The sequence below is a fragment of the Acomys minous genome (assembly GCF_964271855.1).
Source record: "Acomys minous genome assembly, chromosome: 20".
Lineage (NCBI taxonomy): Eukaryota > Metazoa > Chordata > Mammalia > Rodentia > Muridae > Acomys > Acomys minous.
Window position 1 is genome coordinate 15,053,438 of NC_140502.1, and position 16,397 is coordinate 15,069,834.

The 16,397-nt window shown below is 36.9% G+C and overlaps 1 protein-coding gene across 1 annotated transcript in view; it reads left to right on the forward strand.

Annotated features, from left to right (window-relative positions):
* Window positions 1-16,397, forward strand: part of LOC311591159 (sulfotransferase 2A1-like) — a 65,135-nt gene continuing 48,738 nt past the window's right edge. The window contains exons 1-2 of the mRNA XM_084770528.1: window positions 1-167; window positions 14,884-15,092. Of these exons, the coding sequence (XP_084626654.1) occupies window positions 32-167; window positions 14,884-15,092 (345 nt within the window). The 5' untranslated portion in view covers window positions 1-31. The remainder of the gene's footprint in view (window positions 168-14,883; window positions 15,093-16,397) is intronic.

The window sequence follows — 16,397 nt, forward strand, 5'->3', positions numbered from 1 at the left end:
ACTAAACAGAAAATACTCTGAAACTATAATTATGTCAGACAACTCTGACTGTACAGAAGAACTCATTTTCCCTTCTGAGTGGATCTCGCCTGAAATGGTAAGGGAACTACGTGACACATTTGTAGTCCGGGATGAAGATTTATACATGGTGGTCTATCCCAAATCAGGTAAGTGTTAATTTTTTTCTATCCAATCTTGTGCTTAAAGCTAATACCTTGTACTTGATAAGGAAGCAATTGTCAATGAGCCATAGTTCGTGCTCCCAAAGTGGAGAGTTGGAACTGCAAATCACCTATTTTAAATGTCAGGATTTTGCTCTCTCACATTCAGTCTATTGATGCTCAGACCTTTATAACCATGCGCAATGTCTGAGTAACAGGAAAGTTAAACCAACATCATTCTCATCAAGATAGTGACAATCAAATATAACAAAGATATGGTGAAGTGACAGTTCAGTTGACCATCCAAGGAAATACACACAACAAATGGAATAGATCCAGGAACAGGAGACACTCACACTGCATTCTTGGAGATGACTGAAGAGGAAGGAAAGGATGGGCATAGATTAAGAAACCATGTGTAAATGGAAATTAAATGAAGGAATTTGAAATTGTTATATTATGAGAGATATGGTTTTTTTTTAGTGTTTTTCCTTTTTTTATTAATTTATTCTTGTTACATCTCAATGGTTATCCCATCCCTTGTATCCTCCCATTCTTCCCTCCTTCCCATTTTCCCCTTATTCTCCTCCACTATGACTGTTCCTGAGGGGGATTACCTCCCCCTGTATATGCTCATAGGGTATCAAGTCTCTTCTTGGTAACCTGCTATCCTTCCTCTGAGTGTCACCAGGTCTCCCCCTCCAGGGGACATGGTCAAAGGTGAGGCACCAGAGTATGTAAGAAAGTCATATCCCACTCTCCACTCTACTGTGGAGAATGTTCTGACCATTGGCTAGATCTGGTAAGTGTCCATCAGTAGAAGAATGGATAAAGAAACTGTGGTACATATACACTATGGAATACTATTTAGGTATTAAAAACAAGGAATTCCCGAAATTGGTGGATAAATGTATTGAGCTAGAAATGATCATAATGAGTGAGTTAAGCCAGAAGCAGAAAGACTCAAATGGTATATACTCACTTATATCTGCATATTAGCCCAAGCGGCATGTCCCATGAAAGCCTTCACTTACCAGGAAACTGAGACAGAGGGGAGGACATTCTATTGAGACTCTAGATGAGAGAATCATGGGAAAATGGCAAAGTAGAAGGATCCATTGGGTCCTAGAAACCTACAAGTAGAATATTATGATAGGCAGATTTGGGCCCAGGGGTCCCACTCAAACTAAGGCACCAGCCAAGGACAATAAAGAGAGATATGTTAAAGTAGAATGTTGCCTGCATATAACACAGTCTTTCCTATACTATCCTGAAGTGTGAACTATGGTCCTTTACATCATTGTTTACCTTCCTGAGAGGAATATTTCTGCTTAAACTAGGAATGCTGAAGCATGATGTTTGTTTCCCTAGCTTAATACATTCAAAGATCTTAAACAAACAGCTCCTATTTGACTAGAAGACTCTGCCTGCACAGTATCTGACAAAAGTGATGAATGCTAACTCCCCTGTATGTTTATCATTGCTTTTTTTTTGAGCAATCTGATATTTTCCAGAAAAATCAGCTCCACCATTTTTTGTCAAGCATTAACTAAGCAAACATTTACTAAGTATTGATTACTAGGCAAGAGATGGACTCTGATCAGGACAATGCTTCCAGAATTTTGCAGCTGGAATAGCCTCAAGTCACATGTTACAGGGGTTATAAGGACAAACATATAGGTCACCATACTATCCCAGGATGATTTGTTATTTCCCAAGAACTACAATTCCCAGGATTCCAGGAAGTTACCTGGTTCCAGAGTAGGTGAGGTTTACAAATTACTTTTGTTATTACATCACCCCTGCCCAGAATTGCATACTAGGTCAAGTATTTGTTGTTGACTTTTAAAATCTAATAACCATTCGAGTTATTATATAGAAGGCACCTGGAAATGTATGCGGCACATCATTTATTTTACCTAAGGTCCCTCTTTGTAATGTTTGATTATAAGCAGAAATTGTATAGAAACTATGTTTTAAAACCATATAATACTTAATTGTTTTATAAAGAGCAGGTTAAGTGTTCTATCATGTTGTAGAACTATTTAAGCTAATTAATCTACTCGTTGACAATACTGGGCCCATTTTTTGTTTGTTAGTTGCCATTATAGGTAACCATTAGTCCCTTATGCCAGGAAGACTCCTTTTGACTTAGCATTTCAGCTTGTTAGGTGGGAAAATACACAATGTAGTCTCCTCTGTCACTGCTTCCTGTTGATATTGGGATGTTGTTATTGGGCACTAGGAAGGTACAAATCTGGGCAGTGGGGTATTAGAAGCATCTGATTAGCTGATCCAGCTGAAGAGATACAGCACAATCACATTGACTGGGCTGGTTTATATCAGCTCTCAGCAATTCTAGAGCTGAGCAGTTGGCAGTATGTACGTTATCTCTGGGTGTATTCTGTCAGAAAAGTGAAAATCTGTTGAAACAAATATAAAAGGCATGGAAGTCACAGAGTCATGAACTTTCTGGAGTCGGAGCTTTGTATTTGTCTAAGGCTCAACTTCATTGACGCTAGGGCACAGGCGGGGACAAGAAAGAACAACGTCACCTGCCTTGAGTATCTGGGGGTGCACACAATATAATCACAAGTCAGAATCTATTTTTAGAATACATTCTAAAACCAACGTGACATAAAACCAAAGTGACAACAGCAAAATAAAACATTTAACAATTCTTTCTTGTACAACCCAGATGCTAGAGATCCATTAAGGGAGGGCCATTCTCAGTATTTCTTGGCTCACCAGTTCTATGTTGGGCCTCCCCAAAGCCTCAACTTTGGCTTGCAAGTTCATGGAAAACTGAAGATGGTTTCTGAACTTTGTAATTCTGTTGAAATAATTTGTGGGCTGCAGGACACCTTCTCATACTCCAGACAAATGGTTTATGGAGGACTTACATTGGGCCTCTTCATTCAAGATAGGGTACCTCACAACCAGAATCCAGAAACAATGAAAACTAGCTTTTAAAAACTGCTTGCTGATTTCCTCCAAGTGTGGTCATTCTCCTGAGATTCCACAGTACCTCAACTCTCAAGCATATTTTAAAGTGAAGAGCAAATTTAAAGACTTTGGGGTGGTTTTATGTTGAGATCTTTAATCCACTTGGACTTGAGTGTTGTGCACGGTGACAAATATGGGTCTAATCTTATTTTTCTCCATGTTGACATCCAATGAGACCAGCACCATTTATTGAAGATACTATTCCTTTTCCATTGAATAGATTTGGCTTTCTTGTCAAAAGTCAAGTGAGCATATGTGTGAGGATTTATTTCTGTGTCTTCTATTCGATTCTATTGATCAACCATCTTATTGCTGTGCTAGTACCCATGCTGTTTTAATTACTATTGCTCTACTATAGAACAGCTTGAGATCGGATATGAAGATTCCTCCTGAGGATTTTTTATTGTACAGGATTGTTTTAACTATTCCGGGTTTTTTGTTTTTCCATATGAAGTTGAGAATTTACTTTTCAATGTCTTTAAAATATTGTATAGGTATTTTGATAGGGATTGCATTGAAACTTTAAATTGCTTTTGGTAAGATGGCAATTTTTACTATGTTTATTGTCCCAGTGCATAAACAAGGTAGATCTTTCCATCTTTTGGTCATCTTCAATCTCTTTCTTCAGGGATTTAAAGTTTTTTCAAACAAACCTTCACTTGCTTGGTTAGAGTTAATCCTAGATATTTCATATTGCCTGTGGCTATTATGGAAGGTAGTTTTCCAAATTTCTTCCTCTGCATAATTGTTATTTGTTTATAGGACGGCTACTGATTTTTTGAGTTAATTTTGTATCCAGCCAAATTGCTGAAGGTGTTTATATCAACTGTCAGAGTTCTCTAGTGGAATTTTAGGCATCACTTATGTACACTATCATATCTTCTGCAAATAGGGATAATTTTACTTCATCCTTTCCCATTTGGATCCCTTTGATCTCCTCTTGTTGCCTTATTTCTCTGGCTAGAACTTCGAGAACGATATTGAAGAGATATAGATAAAATGGGCAGCCTTGCCTTGTTCCTGATATTAGAGGAATTTCCTTGAGTATCTCTCCATTTAATTTGATGTTCGCTATTTGCTTGCTGTATATACCTTTTATAAAGTTTAGGTATGTGCCTTGTAACCCTGATCTCTCCAAAACTTTTAATGTGAATGAGTGTTGGATTTTGTCAAATGCTTTTTCTGTATCTAAGGAGAAGATCATGTAATTTTTCTTTCAGTTTGTCTATAAGGTGGATTACATTGATGGATTTTTGTACATTAAACCATCCCTGCATGCCTGGAATGAAGCCTACCTGGTCATGGTGAATGATATCTTTGATATGATTTTGTATTAGATTTCTGAGTATTTTACTGAGGATTTTTGCATCAATGTTCATAAGAGAATGTGGTCTGAAACTCTTTCTTTGTTGGGTCTTTGTGAGGTTTAGGTATCAAAGTGACTGTTGCCTCATAGAATGGGTTTGGTAATGTTCCATCTATTTATATCTTTTGGAATAGCTTGAAGAGTATTGCTATTAGCTCTTCTTTGAAGGTCTGGTAGAATTCTGCACTGAAACCAGGGCTCTGAGTTGACCTCACCCCAACATCTACCCATGTATGAACTGCTGGAACACATGAAAGAGGCAGACCTGCAGATTCAAATAATAAGAATCTCCTTGACACACGGCAACTACAGGATATCTGACAGCAGTCCCAGTGAGGATCCAATAATGATAGTGTAGGCCTCAAACCAGACCCATGACTCATAGCAATGAATATTTGCAAGTAAACATATGTGAACAAAAGGCTATACTGCATGATACACTACAGCTTCCATGACAAGATTTTTTGTGTTTCTATTTGTTTTATTTTACTGAGTGTTAGGGCAAGGAGAGAGGGATTTGGTGCATGACATGTAAATCATAGACATTCAAAAAAAAAACAACAAAGAAACCATCTGGCCCTGAGCTCTTTTTGGTTGCGAGACTTTTAATATTGCCTCGATTTCTATAGGAGAAATAGGACTATTTAATTTGTTTATCTGTTCTTGATTCAATTTTGGTAAGTGGAGCCAATCAAGAAAATTGTCCATTTCCCTTAGATTTTCAGATTTTGTGGCATATAAGCCTTTGATGTAATACCTTATGATTCTTTGAATTTCTTCAGTGTCGGTTGTTATGTCTCTCTTTTAACGTTTGATCTTGCTAATTTAGACAGTGTCTCTCTGCTCTTTTACTTAGTTTGGATAAAGGTTTGTCTATCTTGTTTATTTTCTCAAAGAACCAGCTCCTGGTTTTGTTGACTCTTTGAATTGTTCTCGTTGTTTCTAATTTATTGATTTCAGCCTTGAGTTTGATTACTTCCAGACATCTACTCCTCTTGGATATTTCTGCTTCTTTTTTTATAGGACTTCCAGCTGTGTCTTTAAGTTGCTTATATGTGATATTTCCAGTTTCTTTATAAAGGCACTTAGTGCTATGAATTTTCCTCTTACCACTGCCTTCAATATGTCCCACAAATTTGAGTGTGTTTTTCCTTCATTTTCATTGAATTTCAGGAAGTCTTTAATTTCTTCTTTTATTTCTTCTTTGACCCAGGCGTCATTAAGTACAAAGATGTTTAGCTTCCATGTGTGTAGGCTTTTTGCTATTTCTGTTGTTGTTGAGGTCCAGCCTTAGAGCATGGTGATCTGATAGGATACACGGTGTTATTTCAAATTTCTTGAATCTGTTGAAGCTTGCTTTGTGACCTACTATGTGAAAAGTTTTGGAGAAGGTTCATTGGGGTGCTGAGAAGAAGGTATAATCCTTTGTGTTTGAGAGAAATGTTCTGTAGATATCTGTTCAATCCATTTGATTCATGACATTGGTTAGTGTCCTTATTTCGTGGCTTAGTTTCTGTTTCAATGACCTATCCTTCAGTGAAAGTGTGGTGTTGAAGTCTCCCACTATTAATGTGTGGGGATCGATATGTGGTTAATATTAGTTAATAGGTCTTTTACAAATGTGAGTGCCCTTGTATTGTGAGTGTAGATGTTAAGAATTGTGATGTCATCTTTCTTGAGGTTACCTTTGATGAGTATAAAGTGTACTTTTTCATCTCTTTTGATTAGTTTTGGTGTAAAGTCTATTTTATTAGATATTAAAATGGCCACAACTGCTTTCTTCCTTTTTCCATTTGCTTGGAAAACTTTCTTCCAGCCTCTTACCCTGAGGTAATGTCTGTCCTTTTGGCTGAGATGTGTTTCTTGGATGCAGAAGAATGTTGGGTCTTGTTATGCATCCATTCAGTTAGTCTGTGTCTTTTTATTGTAGAATTGAGACCATTTATGTTGAGAGATATTAGTGACCAGTGACTGTTAAGTGCTTTGATTTTAATGTTGGTTGCAGTAGAGTGCTTGTGTGATTACATTTTTATGATGGTGTAGTTATCTATTTCCCATGTAGTTTTGGTTGTACTTTGTCCCTTTGGGTTGTTGTTTTCTTTCTAGTAACTTCTGTAAGGCCAGATTTGAGGTTAGGTACTGTTTAAATTTGTTTTTATCATGGAATATCTTGTTTTCTCGATCAATAGTTATTGAAAGTTTTGCTGGATAGAGTAGTTTTGCCTGGCATCTGTTGTCTCTTAGGGCTTGCAGGACCTCTGTCTGGGCCCTTCTGGATTTAATGGTTTCTGATGAGAAGTTGGGTATAATTCTGATAGGTTTGCCATTAAATGTTAATTGGCCCCTTTCCCTTGCCACTTTTAATACTTTTTTCTTTATTCTGCATATTTTGTGTTTTTATTATTATGTGACAGGAGGATTTTTCTCTCTGGTCAATTCTATTTGGTGTTCTGTAGGCCTCTTGTATGTTTTTATGCACCTCCTTCCTAAAATTAGGGAAATTTTTTTCAATGATATTATTGAAGATATTTTCAGGGCCTTTGAGTTTGTTGTCTTCTCTTTCCTCAGTTTCTATTATCCACAGATTTTGTCTTTTCATGTCGTCCTTGATTTCTTGTATTCTACACTTTTCTATAGGCTATAAACATTTTAATTTATAGGTAATTCATTCATACAATACACAAGACATTCTCTCTGCAATGGGTATAGTTCTGAGTCTATTGAAGGAGGGGTCCTATAGTGTTCAGCTGGGAGGGAGGTGTTTTAAGTTTATTAGCTACAATGGAACTTGGAATTAATGCATATCCCAAAGTGATATTGAAAAATAATCACTACAGTTCTGCAAACAGATTATTTGCTTAAAGAGTAAAACTAAAATTTGAACCAGAAGATAGGATAGAGGATAGAAGCAGGAAATTCAGAATGAGCCACTGACATGAAGTGTGTATACAGCTAAATCAGTGTGATGCTAAATATCCCCACTGCCAGAAGTGTGGCAAAGCAAGTGTCAGAAGAATCACAAGGTACTCGGAAGTTTATAAGAATCTCCTCCTGGAAACCACAATGACTGTGGATAAAATAAAAACAAAGGAGAATACTACCACATGTTAGACTTCTGAGGTAGTATAAAAAGACAAAAGATAGAACATGACAGGAATCAGACCTTCAACAGACTGGAAGTCCTGGTAACCTCCGTCCTTATCTTTCTTGACTAAATTCAGAATGACATGGCAAAAATTGCAAGTTTTTCTATTTGTTTGAGATGGAATCTGCCCCCTTCTTTTTTTATTACTTTTTCATAAACTTTTTGTTGTTGTTTAGGCCTAGTAATTTCTCCCTCACCTTTCTTTTTTTTTTTAATCTGTTGCAGAGTTACCTGTCTTTAACCGATTTTTTTATCTTCGTGAGCTCAAGATTTGTCTTCAACATTACATTTTGTGTGTTACTTTTCTCCTCAACCTGTACTTTTTGTGTTTGTCTTTGTCTACTTGTTCCTTTTCACTGGAGACCTGCATAAATGTGAACACTAAAAAATCATGTGACACAGTCGTTGGTAGACTATCTTGAAATCTCTGCTGAGAAAATTAGTCCAAATTAGGCATATATTTAGAGCAATGGCAAAAAGCAGCCTAATTTTTACCAAAATATCTGTAAGACAACTGACAATATTCTTCCTCTCTGGGACCTCTTGAAACAGACCACCTAATGCTCATTGCTCTTACTATCATCCATAATCCCACTACTCCATAATATCTTTCACTTAAGTAGTATTCATACAAGTTTAATTAAAAGTCTCAAAGTTTTTTTAAAGTATTTTCTCTATAATAGCATTCTAAGGCTTTTCACAACAATATTTCAGTCCCTGAAAGTTTCTGTCATAGTTACTGTTCTAGGGAGTTACTCTTTCTCTGTGAAGAAACAGAATGGCAAAGTCACATCATATAAAAAATGTTCACTAGTTTTGTTTGGTGTATGTTTACAACTTGAGAGGGTTATTCCATCATTGTCATGGAAAGGAGCATGTTAGCAGACAGGCAGACATGGTGACAGGGATGTAGATGATAGCTAGTTCCTAATATACATGCAGCATGGAGTAAAGATAGACACAGAGATATATAGACACAGACACAGAGAGAGAGGGGGGAGGGAGACCAGCATACTGAGAGGAATGTGTCCTGTCAGGTCTGATACTATGTCAGTGTCTGATTCTTTTGTTCTGAAAGCATATAATTTGTTACAAGAATAATACCATCCTAAAATTATAAGTGTATAAGGTGTGCATGGTGTACAGAATAATTAAGGATGATTTTTCTGCTCTTTGTATGAGCAGAATAAAAGGCATCTGTAAATCTTCATTCATGCCATATGAAGAATGGTATCTAATAGTAATTCATAGGGGCACTCTAGCCAATAAGCATTGTCTATGCCTAGACATTCATGTCCCAGCCAGTCTCAGAGCTATTCCGATCGGCTACATAAGTTACGTGCTTATTCTTCAGTTTAAATACTGCACATCCCAATTGTAACCCCCTCATTCACCCCCACCTGGTCCCCTCTCCCTCTCCTATCTCCTCTCCATCCCTCACTTAGTCCTTAGAAAGTGGAGCCCTATTCTCCTAAAATCTGATCTCAGCCTATCAAGTCTTTTCTGTACTACCTATAACCTCTTCCTCTGTAGACTGCAAAGGCTGTTCTGCAAAGGGGGAGTGATCCAACTTTTGTGGGCAGATGGTGTGTTGGAAATAGTCCCTACTCAGCACATATGGGACACACAAGGAGACTGTGCTGCTACATCTGAGAAGAGGGTGTAGATCTACATTGTACATGGTACTTGATTGATATTTCAGCTGTATTGTAGTGCAATTATCCTGTATTATGCAGACAACATCCACTTATGAGTAAGTGTATACCATATGTGTCTTTCTGGGTCTGGGTTACCTAACTCAGGAAGATCTTCTCTACTTCCATCCATTTGCCTGAAAATTTCAAAATTTCCTTGCTTTTAATGCCTGAATAATATTCCATTGTGTAAATGTGCCACAGTTTCTTAATCTCTTCTTTGGTTGAGGGACAGTTAGGTTGCTGCCATATTCTGGCTGCGGACATAGTTAAGCAAATGTCCTCATTGTATGGTGAAGCATCTTTCAGGTATAATCCCAGGAGTATTATGACTGGGTCCTGAGATAGAATTATTCCAGTTTCATGAAAAAGCACCAGATTGATTCCAAAAGTGGTTGTACAAGTTCACACTTCCACAAGCAATGGATAAGTGTTTCCCTTTCTCCACATCCTTGCCATCATGTCACTTGAGTTTTTGATCTTAGCCACTCAGATAGGTGTAAGATGGAATCTCAGTGTAGTTTTGAGTTGCATTTCCCTGATAAGCAGGGATGTTGAGCATTTATTTAAGTGTTTCTCATGCATTTGATATTCTTCTGTTGAAAATTCTCTGTTTAATTCTGTAACCCATTTTAATTTGATTATTTGGCTTGGTGGTGTTTACTTTATTGAGTTATTTATATATTTTGGATATTAGCTCTTTGTCAGATATAGGGTTGGTGAAGATCTTTTCCCAGTCTATAGGTTGTTATATTATTCTGTTGAAAGCTTTTCAGTATCATAAGGTCTCATTTATTAATGGTTGATATTAGGTGCTGAGCTGTTGGTGTTCTGTTCAGGAAGTTGTCTCCTGTGCCAATGAGCTCAAGGCTCTTCCCTACTTTTTCTTCTAACAGATTTAGTGTATCTGGTTTTATTTTGACTTCAGTTTGGACTTCAGTTTTGTTCAAGGTGTTAGATATGGGTCTACTTGCATTTCTCTGCATGTAACCATATGGTTAGACCAGCACCATTTGTTGAAGATGGTATCAGTTTTCCATTGTATGGATTTGTCAAAAATCAAGAGTCCATATGAATGTGAGTTTATTTCTGAGTCATGGATTTGATTCCGTTGTTCAACCAGTTTATTTCTATGCCAGTACCATGTTGTTTTTTTCTTCTTTTTTGTTGTTGTTGTTTTTTACTGTTGCTCTATAGTACAGCTTGAGATCCAGGATGGAGATTCCTCCAGAAGCTCTTTTATTGTATAGGGTCATTTTAGGTATTCTCTGTGTGTTTTTTTCCATATGAAGATGAGAATTAACCTTTCAAGGCCAGTGAAGAATTGTGTGGGTATATTTAAATAGGAATTGCATTGAATCTATAGTCTGCTTTTGGTAAGATGGCCATTTGACTATGTTGATTCTCCCAATCAGCAAGCATGAGATATATTTTCATCTTCTGAAATCTTCAAATTCTGCCTTCAGAGTTTTGAAGGGTTTTTTCATACAAATCTTTCACTTTCTTAGTTAGGGTTACACCAAAATACTTTATATTATTTGTGGCTATTGTGAAGGGTGCAGTTCCCTAACTTCTTCCTCAGCCTATATGACCTTTGTATAGAGGAGGGCTACTGATTTTTTTACTTGATTTTGTATCCAGCCACTTTCCTGAACGTGTTTATCAGCTGTAGGAGTTCCTTCATAGAATTTTTTGGGTCACTTATGTGTACTATCATGTCATCTGCAAATAGTGAGAGTTCGACATCTTCTTTTCAAATTTGTATCCCCTTTATCTCCTTTATTTGTCTTATAGATCTACCTAGGATTTCGAGTATTAAAGTGGAGAGATACAGAGAGAGTGGACAGCTTTGTCTTTTCCACAATTTTAGTGGAATTGATTTAAGTTTCTCCCCATTTAGTTTGATGTTGGCTATTTGTTTGCTGAATATTGACTTTATTAAGTTTAGGTATGTGCTTTGTGTCCCTGCTCTCTCCAGGACTTTTAATATTAATGGGTGTTGGATTTGTCAAATGGTTTTTGGCGTCTAAGGAGATGATCATGTGGGTTTTTTCCATTCTGTTTGTTTACATGATGAATTACATTGATGGATTTCTGCATATTAAACAATACCTGAATGCAGGAATGAAGCCTACTTGGTCATTGTGTATGATAGTTTGATGTGTTCTTGAATTCAGTTTGTGAGTATTTTATTAAATATTTTTGCTTTCCATGTTACTTAGGCCTGTACTATATGCCTAATATCCCTTTATAAGTAAGTACATTCCTGTGTGTTTTGGGGTCAATGTTATTTCATTCAAGATATACTTTTCTTGTTCCACCCATTTGTATAAATTTTCATGAATTCCTTTTTTCTCTATCCATTCTTTGCTTGAGGGACATCTGGGTTGTTTTCAGCTTTTGGATATTGCAAATAAACCTGGTATGAGAATAATTATGCAAATGGCCAAGAGTCTGTGAGTATATGCCCAGCAGTGGTAAAGATAGGTATTGAGTTGGAGATATCCCCAATTTTCTGAGGAATCTCAAGTATAATTTCCAAGGTGGTTGTACAAGTTTGCACTAACTCCAGCAATAAAGGAGTGTTCCACTTTCTCCACATCCTCACCAGGATGTGCTGTCACTTGAGTTTTTAGTCTTAGCCGTTTTGACTTGTGTGACATGGAATCTAAGAGTTGTTTTGATTTGCATTTCCCTTATTGCTAAAGAGGTTGAGCAATTCTTTAAGTGCTTCTCAGTCATTCTACATTCCTCTGTTGAGCAGCCTATGTTCAGCTCTGTACTCCAGTGTTTAATTGGATTATTTGGATTGTTGGTGTTTAATTTCACATATATATATATTTAAGTATCAACATTTTGTCACATGAAGGGTTGGGGAAGATCTTTTCCCAATCTGTATGCTACTGGTTTGTTTTTTGACAGTGCCTTTTGCCTTACAGAAGATTTTCAGGTTCATAAGAACCCACTTATTAATTGTTAATCTTAAAGCCTGAGGTGCTGGGGTTCTGCTCAGGAAGATGTCTCCTGTGCCAACGAGTTCAAGGCTTCTCCCCATTTTCTCTTCTATTATACTTAGTGGATCTGGTTTTATGCTGAGGTTTTTTTTAATTTATCCGGGCTTGAGTTTTGTGCAGGGTGATAAGTACTGATCTTTTTGCAATTTTCTACTTGTAGACATTCAGGTAGACCAGCACCATTAGTTGAAGATTTTTTTTTTTTACCATTGTATAATTTTGGTTTCTTTTTCAAAAATAAAATGTCTTTAGGTATGTGGATTTCTTTCTCGATCTTCAATTCAATCCCATAAACCCACCAGTCTGTTTCTATGTCAGTACCATGCTGTTTTTATTATGTTGGCTCAGTAGTACAGCTTGCAAAAAGGGATGGAGATACTTTAAGAAGTTCTTTTATTGTATGGGACTCTTTTAGTTATACTAGGTTTCCTGTTTTTCTCTATGAAGCTTAGAATTGTTCTTTCAAGGTCTGTAAAAATTCTGTTGGACATTTGATAGGAATTGCATTGAATCTGCAGATTGTTCTTCTAAGATGATCATTTTCACTATGGTGATCAGTAGACCCATAAGCATGGGAGATTTTTTTCTCTTCTGATATCTTCTTCAATTTCTTTTTTTCAGAGATTTGAAGTTTTGTTTTGGATTTTCCCCTTACTTAGAGTTACACCAAGATATTTTATATTATTTCTGACTATTGTGAATGGCACTCTTCCCATACATTCTTTATCAGCCCATTCATCACTTCTATACAGAACGTCTACTGATTTTTTAAATGAATGCTGTATCCAGCTACTTTGCTAAAGCTATTTCTCAGCTGTTCTCTTCTAGAATATTTGGGGTCATATAAATACTATTGTATCATTTTTGAACAGTGGTGTCTTGAATTCTTCATTTCCAATTTGCATCTCCTTGATCTCCTTATTTTTCCAAATAGGACTTCAAGCACAATATTATAGAAATATGGAGACAGTGAACAGCCTTGTCTTTTCTATGATTTCAGTGGAATTTCTTTATTTTTTCCCTCAATTTAACTTGCTGTTGTCTATTGGCTCACTGTATATTTCCTTTATTGTGTTTAGTTATGCATCTTGTATACCTGCTTTTTCCAAGACTCCTTTTTAAAATTTGTTTATTTATTATGTATTCAGTGCTCTGCCTGCATGTACATCTGCACAACAAGTGATGGCATCAGATCACATTATAGATGGTTGTGTGCCACCATGTGGTTTTTGAGAATTGAACTCAAGACCTTAGGGAAAGCAGCCAGTGCACTTATCTTCTTTGGGTCTGTGCCTTATAGTGTATTTATGCTTCAGGATTTGTCTCAAATCCACTTGTAAGTAAAGACATACCACATGCTACTTTCTGGGCCTGGATTACCTCATTCAGGATGGTCTTTTATAGTTCCATCCATTTGCCTGAATTTTTCATGATTTATTTGTTTTTTATAGTTGGATAGTAGCCAGTTGTGTAAGTGTACCAGTTTCCTAATCCATTCATCAGTTGAGGGACATCTAAGTTGTTTCTAGATTCTGGCTGTTATGAATAAAGTTGTTATGAACATAGGTGAGCACCTTATTGTAAGGTGAAGCATCTTTGGATATGTTCCCAGGAATGGAATTACTGGGTATTGTGGTAGCACTATTCCCAAATTTTTGAGAAAGTGGCTGATTTGTTTCCAATGTGGTTGTACATGTTTTCACTCTAACTAGCAATAGAGGACTATTCCCCTTTTCTCCACCTCCTCACCAGCATATGCTGTCACTTGATTTTTTGATATTAGCAATTCTGACAGGAATAGGATGGAGATTCAGAGTCATTCTGGTTTTCATATAGCTTGTGACTAAGGATATTGATAATTTATTTTACAATCTGTTTCTAATAAAAGGGAAACAATAAGAATAAAAATTAAAACCTTCCAATGTCTGTTTTTAAAATCTAATCTCTCTCAATTATAGGATCATATAAAATAAAAATTAAATCAAAATTTTTATTTCAAGAGGGAAAAACTGAGCCGGGCAGTGGTGGCACATGCTTTTAATCCCAGCACTGGGGAGGCAGGGGAAGGTGGATTGCTGTGAGTTTGAGGCCAGACTGGTCTACAAAGCAAGTCTAGGACAGATATGAATATGAAGCACAGTTGGTAGCAGGCTTGGATAGCATGCATTAATCCATGGTTTTTATCACTAGAGCAGAGCAAACTGATGAGGATGGCCCACACCTGTGATCAATGCATTCCAGGGCGAGAGTCAAGGCAACCAGAAGTTCAACGTTATCATTGACTACATAGACAATTCTAGGGAAGCCTTGATTGTATGAGACTGTACAGTTGGGGAGACAGAGAGACACAGACAGAAACACACACACATTCAGAAAGAGAGAGGACAAAAAGATCTGATTCTTAATGGAAACTGGCTACAGTGTCAACTTTATGTGGGATTTTTTTTTTGGTAAGTCTAGTTAAAATGAGTGACTTCTATGCTTCCTTCTCATACAGGAACGAACTGGTTGATGGAGATTGTCTGTCTGATTCACTCCAGGGGGGATCCTACATGGGTAAAATCTCTGCCTGTCGCGGAGCGTGCTCCATGGATAGAAGTTGGTGAATATAGTAGAACACTAAAAAATAAGGAGAACCCACGTCTCATCACCTCTCATCTCCCTGTCCAACTCTTCCCCAAGTCTTTCTTCTCTTCCAAAGCCAAGGTCAGTGTTAGTGTCCAGAGCTATGTGATCTATGCTTAATTAACTCTTTCTATTTATTTATTTATTTTTAATTTGTGTGTGTGTCTTTGTGTACATTGGTCTGCTTGTCATCACTTTTAACACACACACATACAAGTGCCTGCAAATATCAGAAGAGGGTGATAGAGCACCAAGAACTGTAGACATTTGTGACACTTAATGTGTTGTGAAACTTAATGGGGATGCTGTGGACTAAACCCAGTTCCTGGCAAACAACCCTGGTAACGAACCAAACGTATCTCCAGCTCCTAGACCCCCTCTTTAAAAATCTCAGTGTTTTCATGTGTCTATGTGTGCATGGGTCTGTGTGCATCTCTATGTGTGTGCTCATACGGTGGAAGTTATGGGGAAGCCTGAGGACAATTTGCAAGAGCTGGACAGGAAATTGAACCCAGATCCCTAGTTGTGGTGATCAGTAACTTAACCCACTGACCCACATCTCCAATGGAGGGCATTGTAACATTGTCATGCTTAACCATGCTTTGGGGATGTTGCCGAATACCTACCTCTCTGTGAATTTGGGGGTATTGCCTAAGGATTTCAGGCCTTGGATGATAGTGAGTTTTTGCCCTGAGGCCACACTGTTGACCAACCCTGTGTAGCTCATACACCTCACACTCAGTTAAGTGGCAGTGGTAGATGTGTTGTATATTAGAGTAGTCAGTTAGCAGAGGGCATTTCATCAATGTCATCATAAAAGGATATGTTAACTTATCCAAAATTTAATTTCTACATCATACAGCATTTCTTTTTACTTAATTTCCGCATATTAGACTGAAATAGAATGGGAATGCTTTTTTCTGTCTTTATTTTCCATCGGATTTAAATGTGATTTTTAGCTAGACTGAGCTATTCAAACATGGAAAAGTATAGAAAAAGTATACATGGGAAAGTATAGAATTAGAAGAGGGAGACTGAAAATGTTCTCCATAAGAAAGGAAAGAATTTAAGAAGTCTAAGGAAAGGATAAATGAATGATACAGTGGGATACTATTAAACATGGAAAGTATAGACATAGGTAGTAACAGTGTGACCAGTAGAAAGGAGAACCCTCAGAAAGGGTGGACAGCTAAGAATAATAACTGATTCGAAGAATTTGAATATTATTTGTTAAATATAATAAATAATATTAAAATATTTCTCAAAAATATATAGTGGTAGAACTTAGAAAAGTAAGCATTAACCAAAAATAAATTGTACATTTCATATATATGTATGTATGTTTATGGTGTGGTATGTGCGCATCTCTATACATGATTGCATATG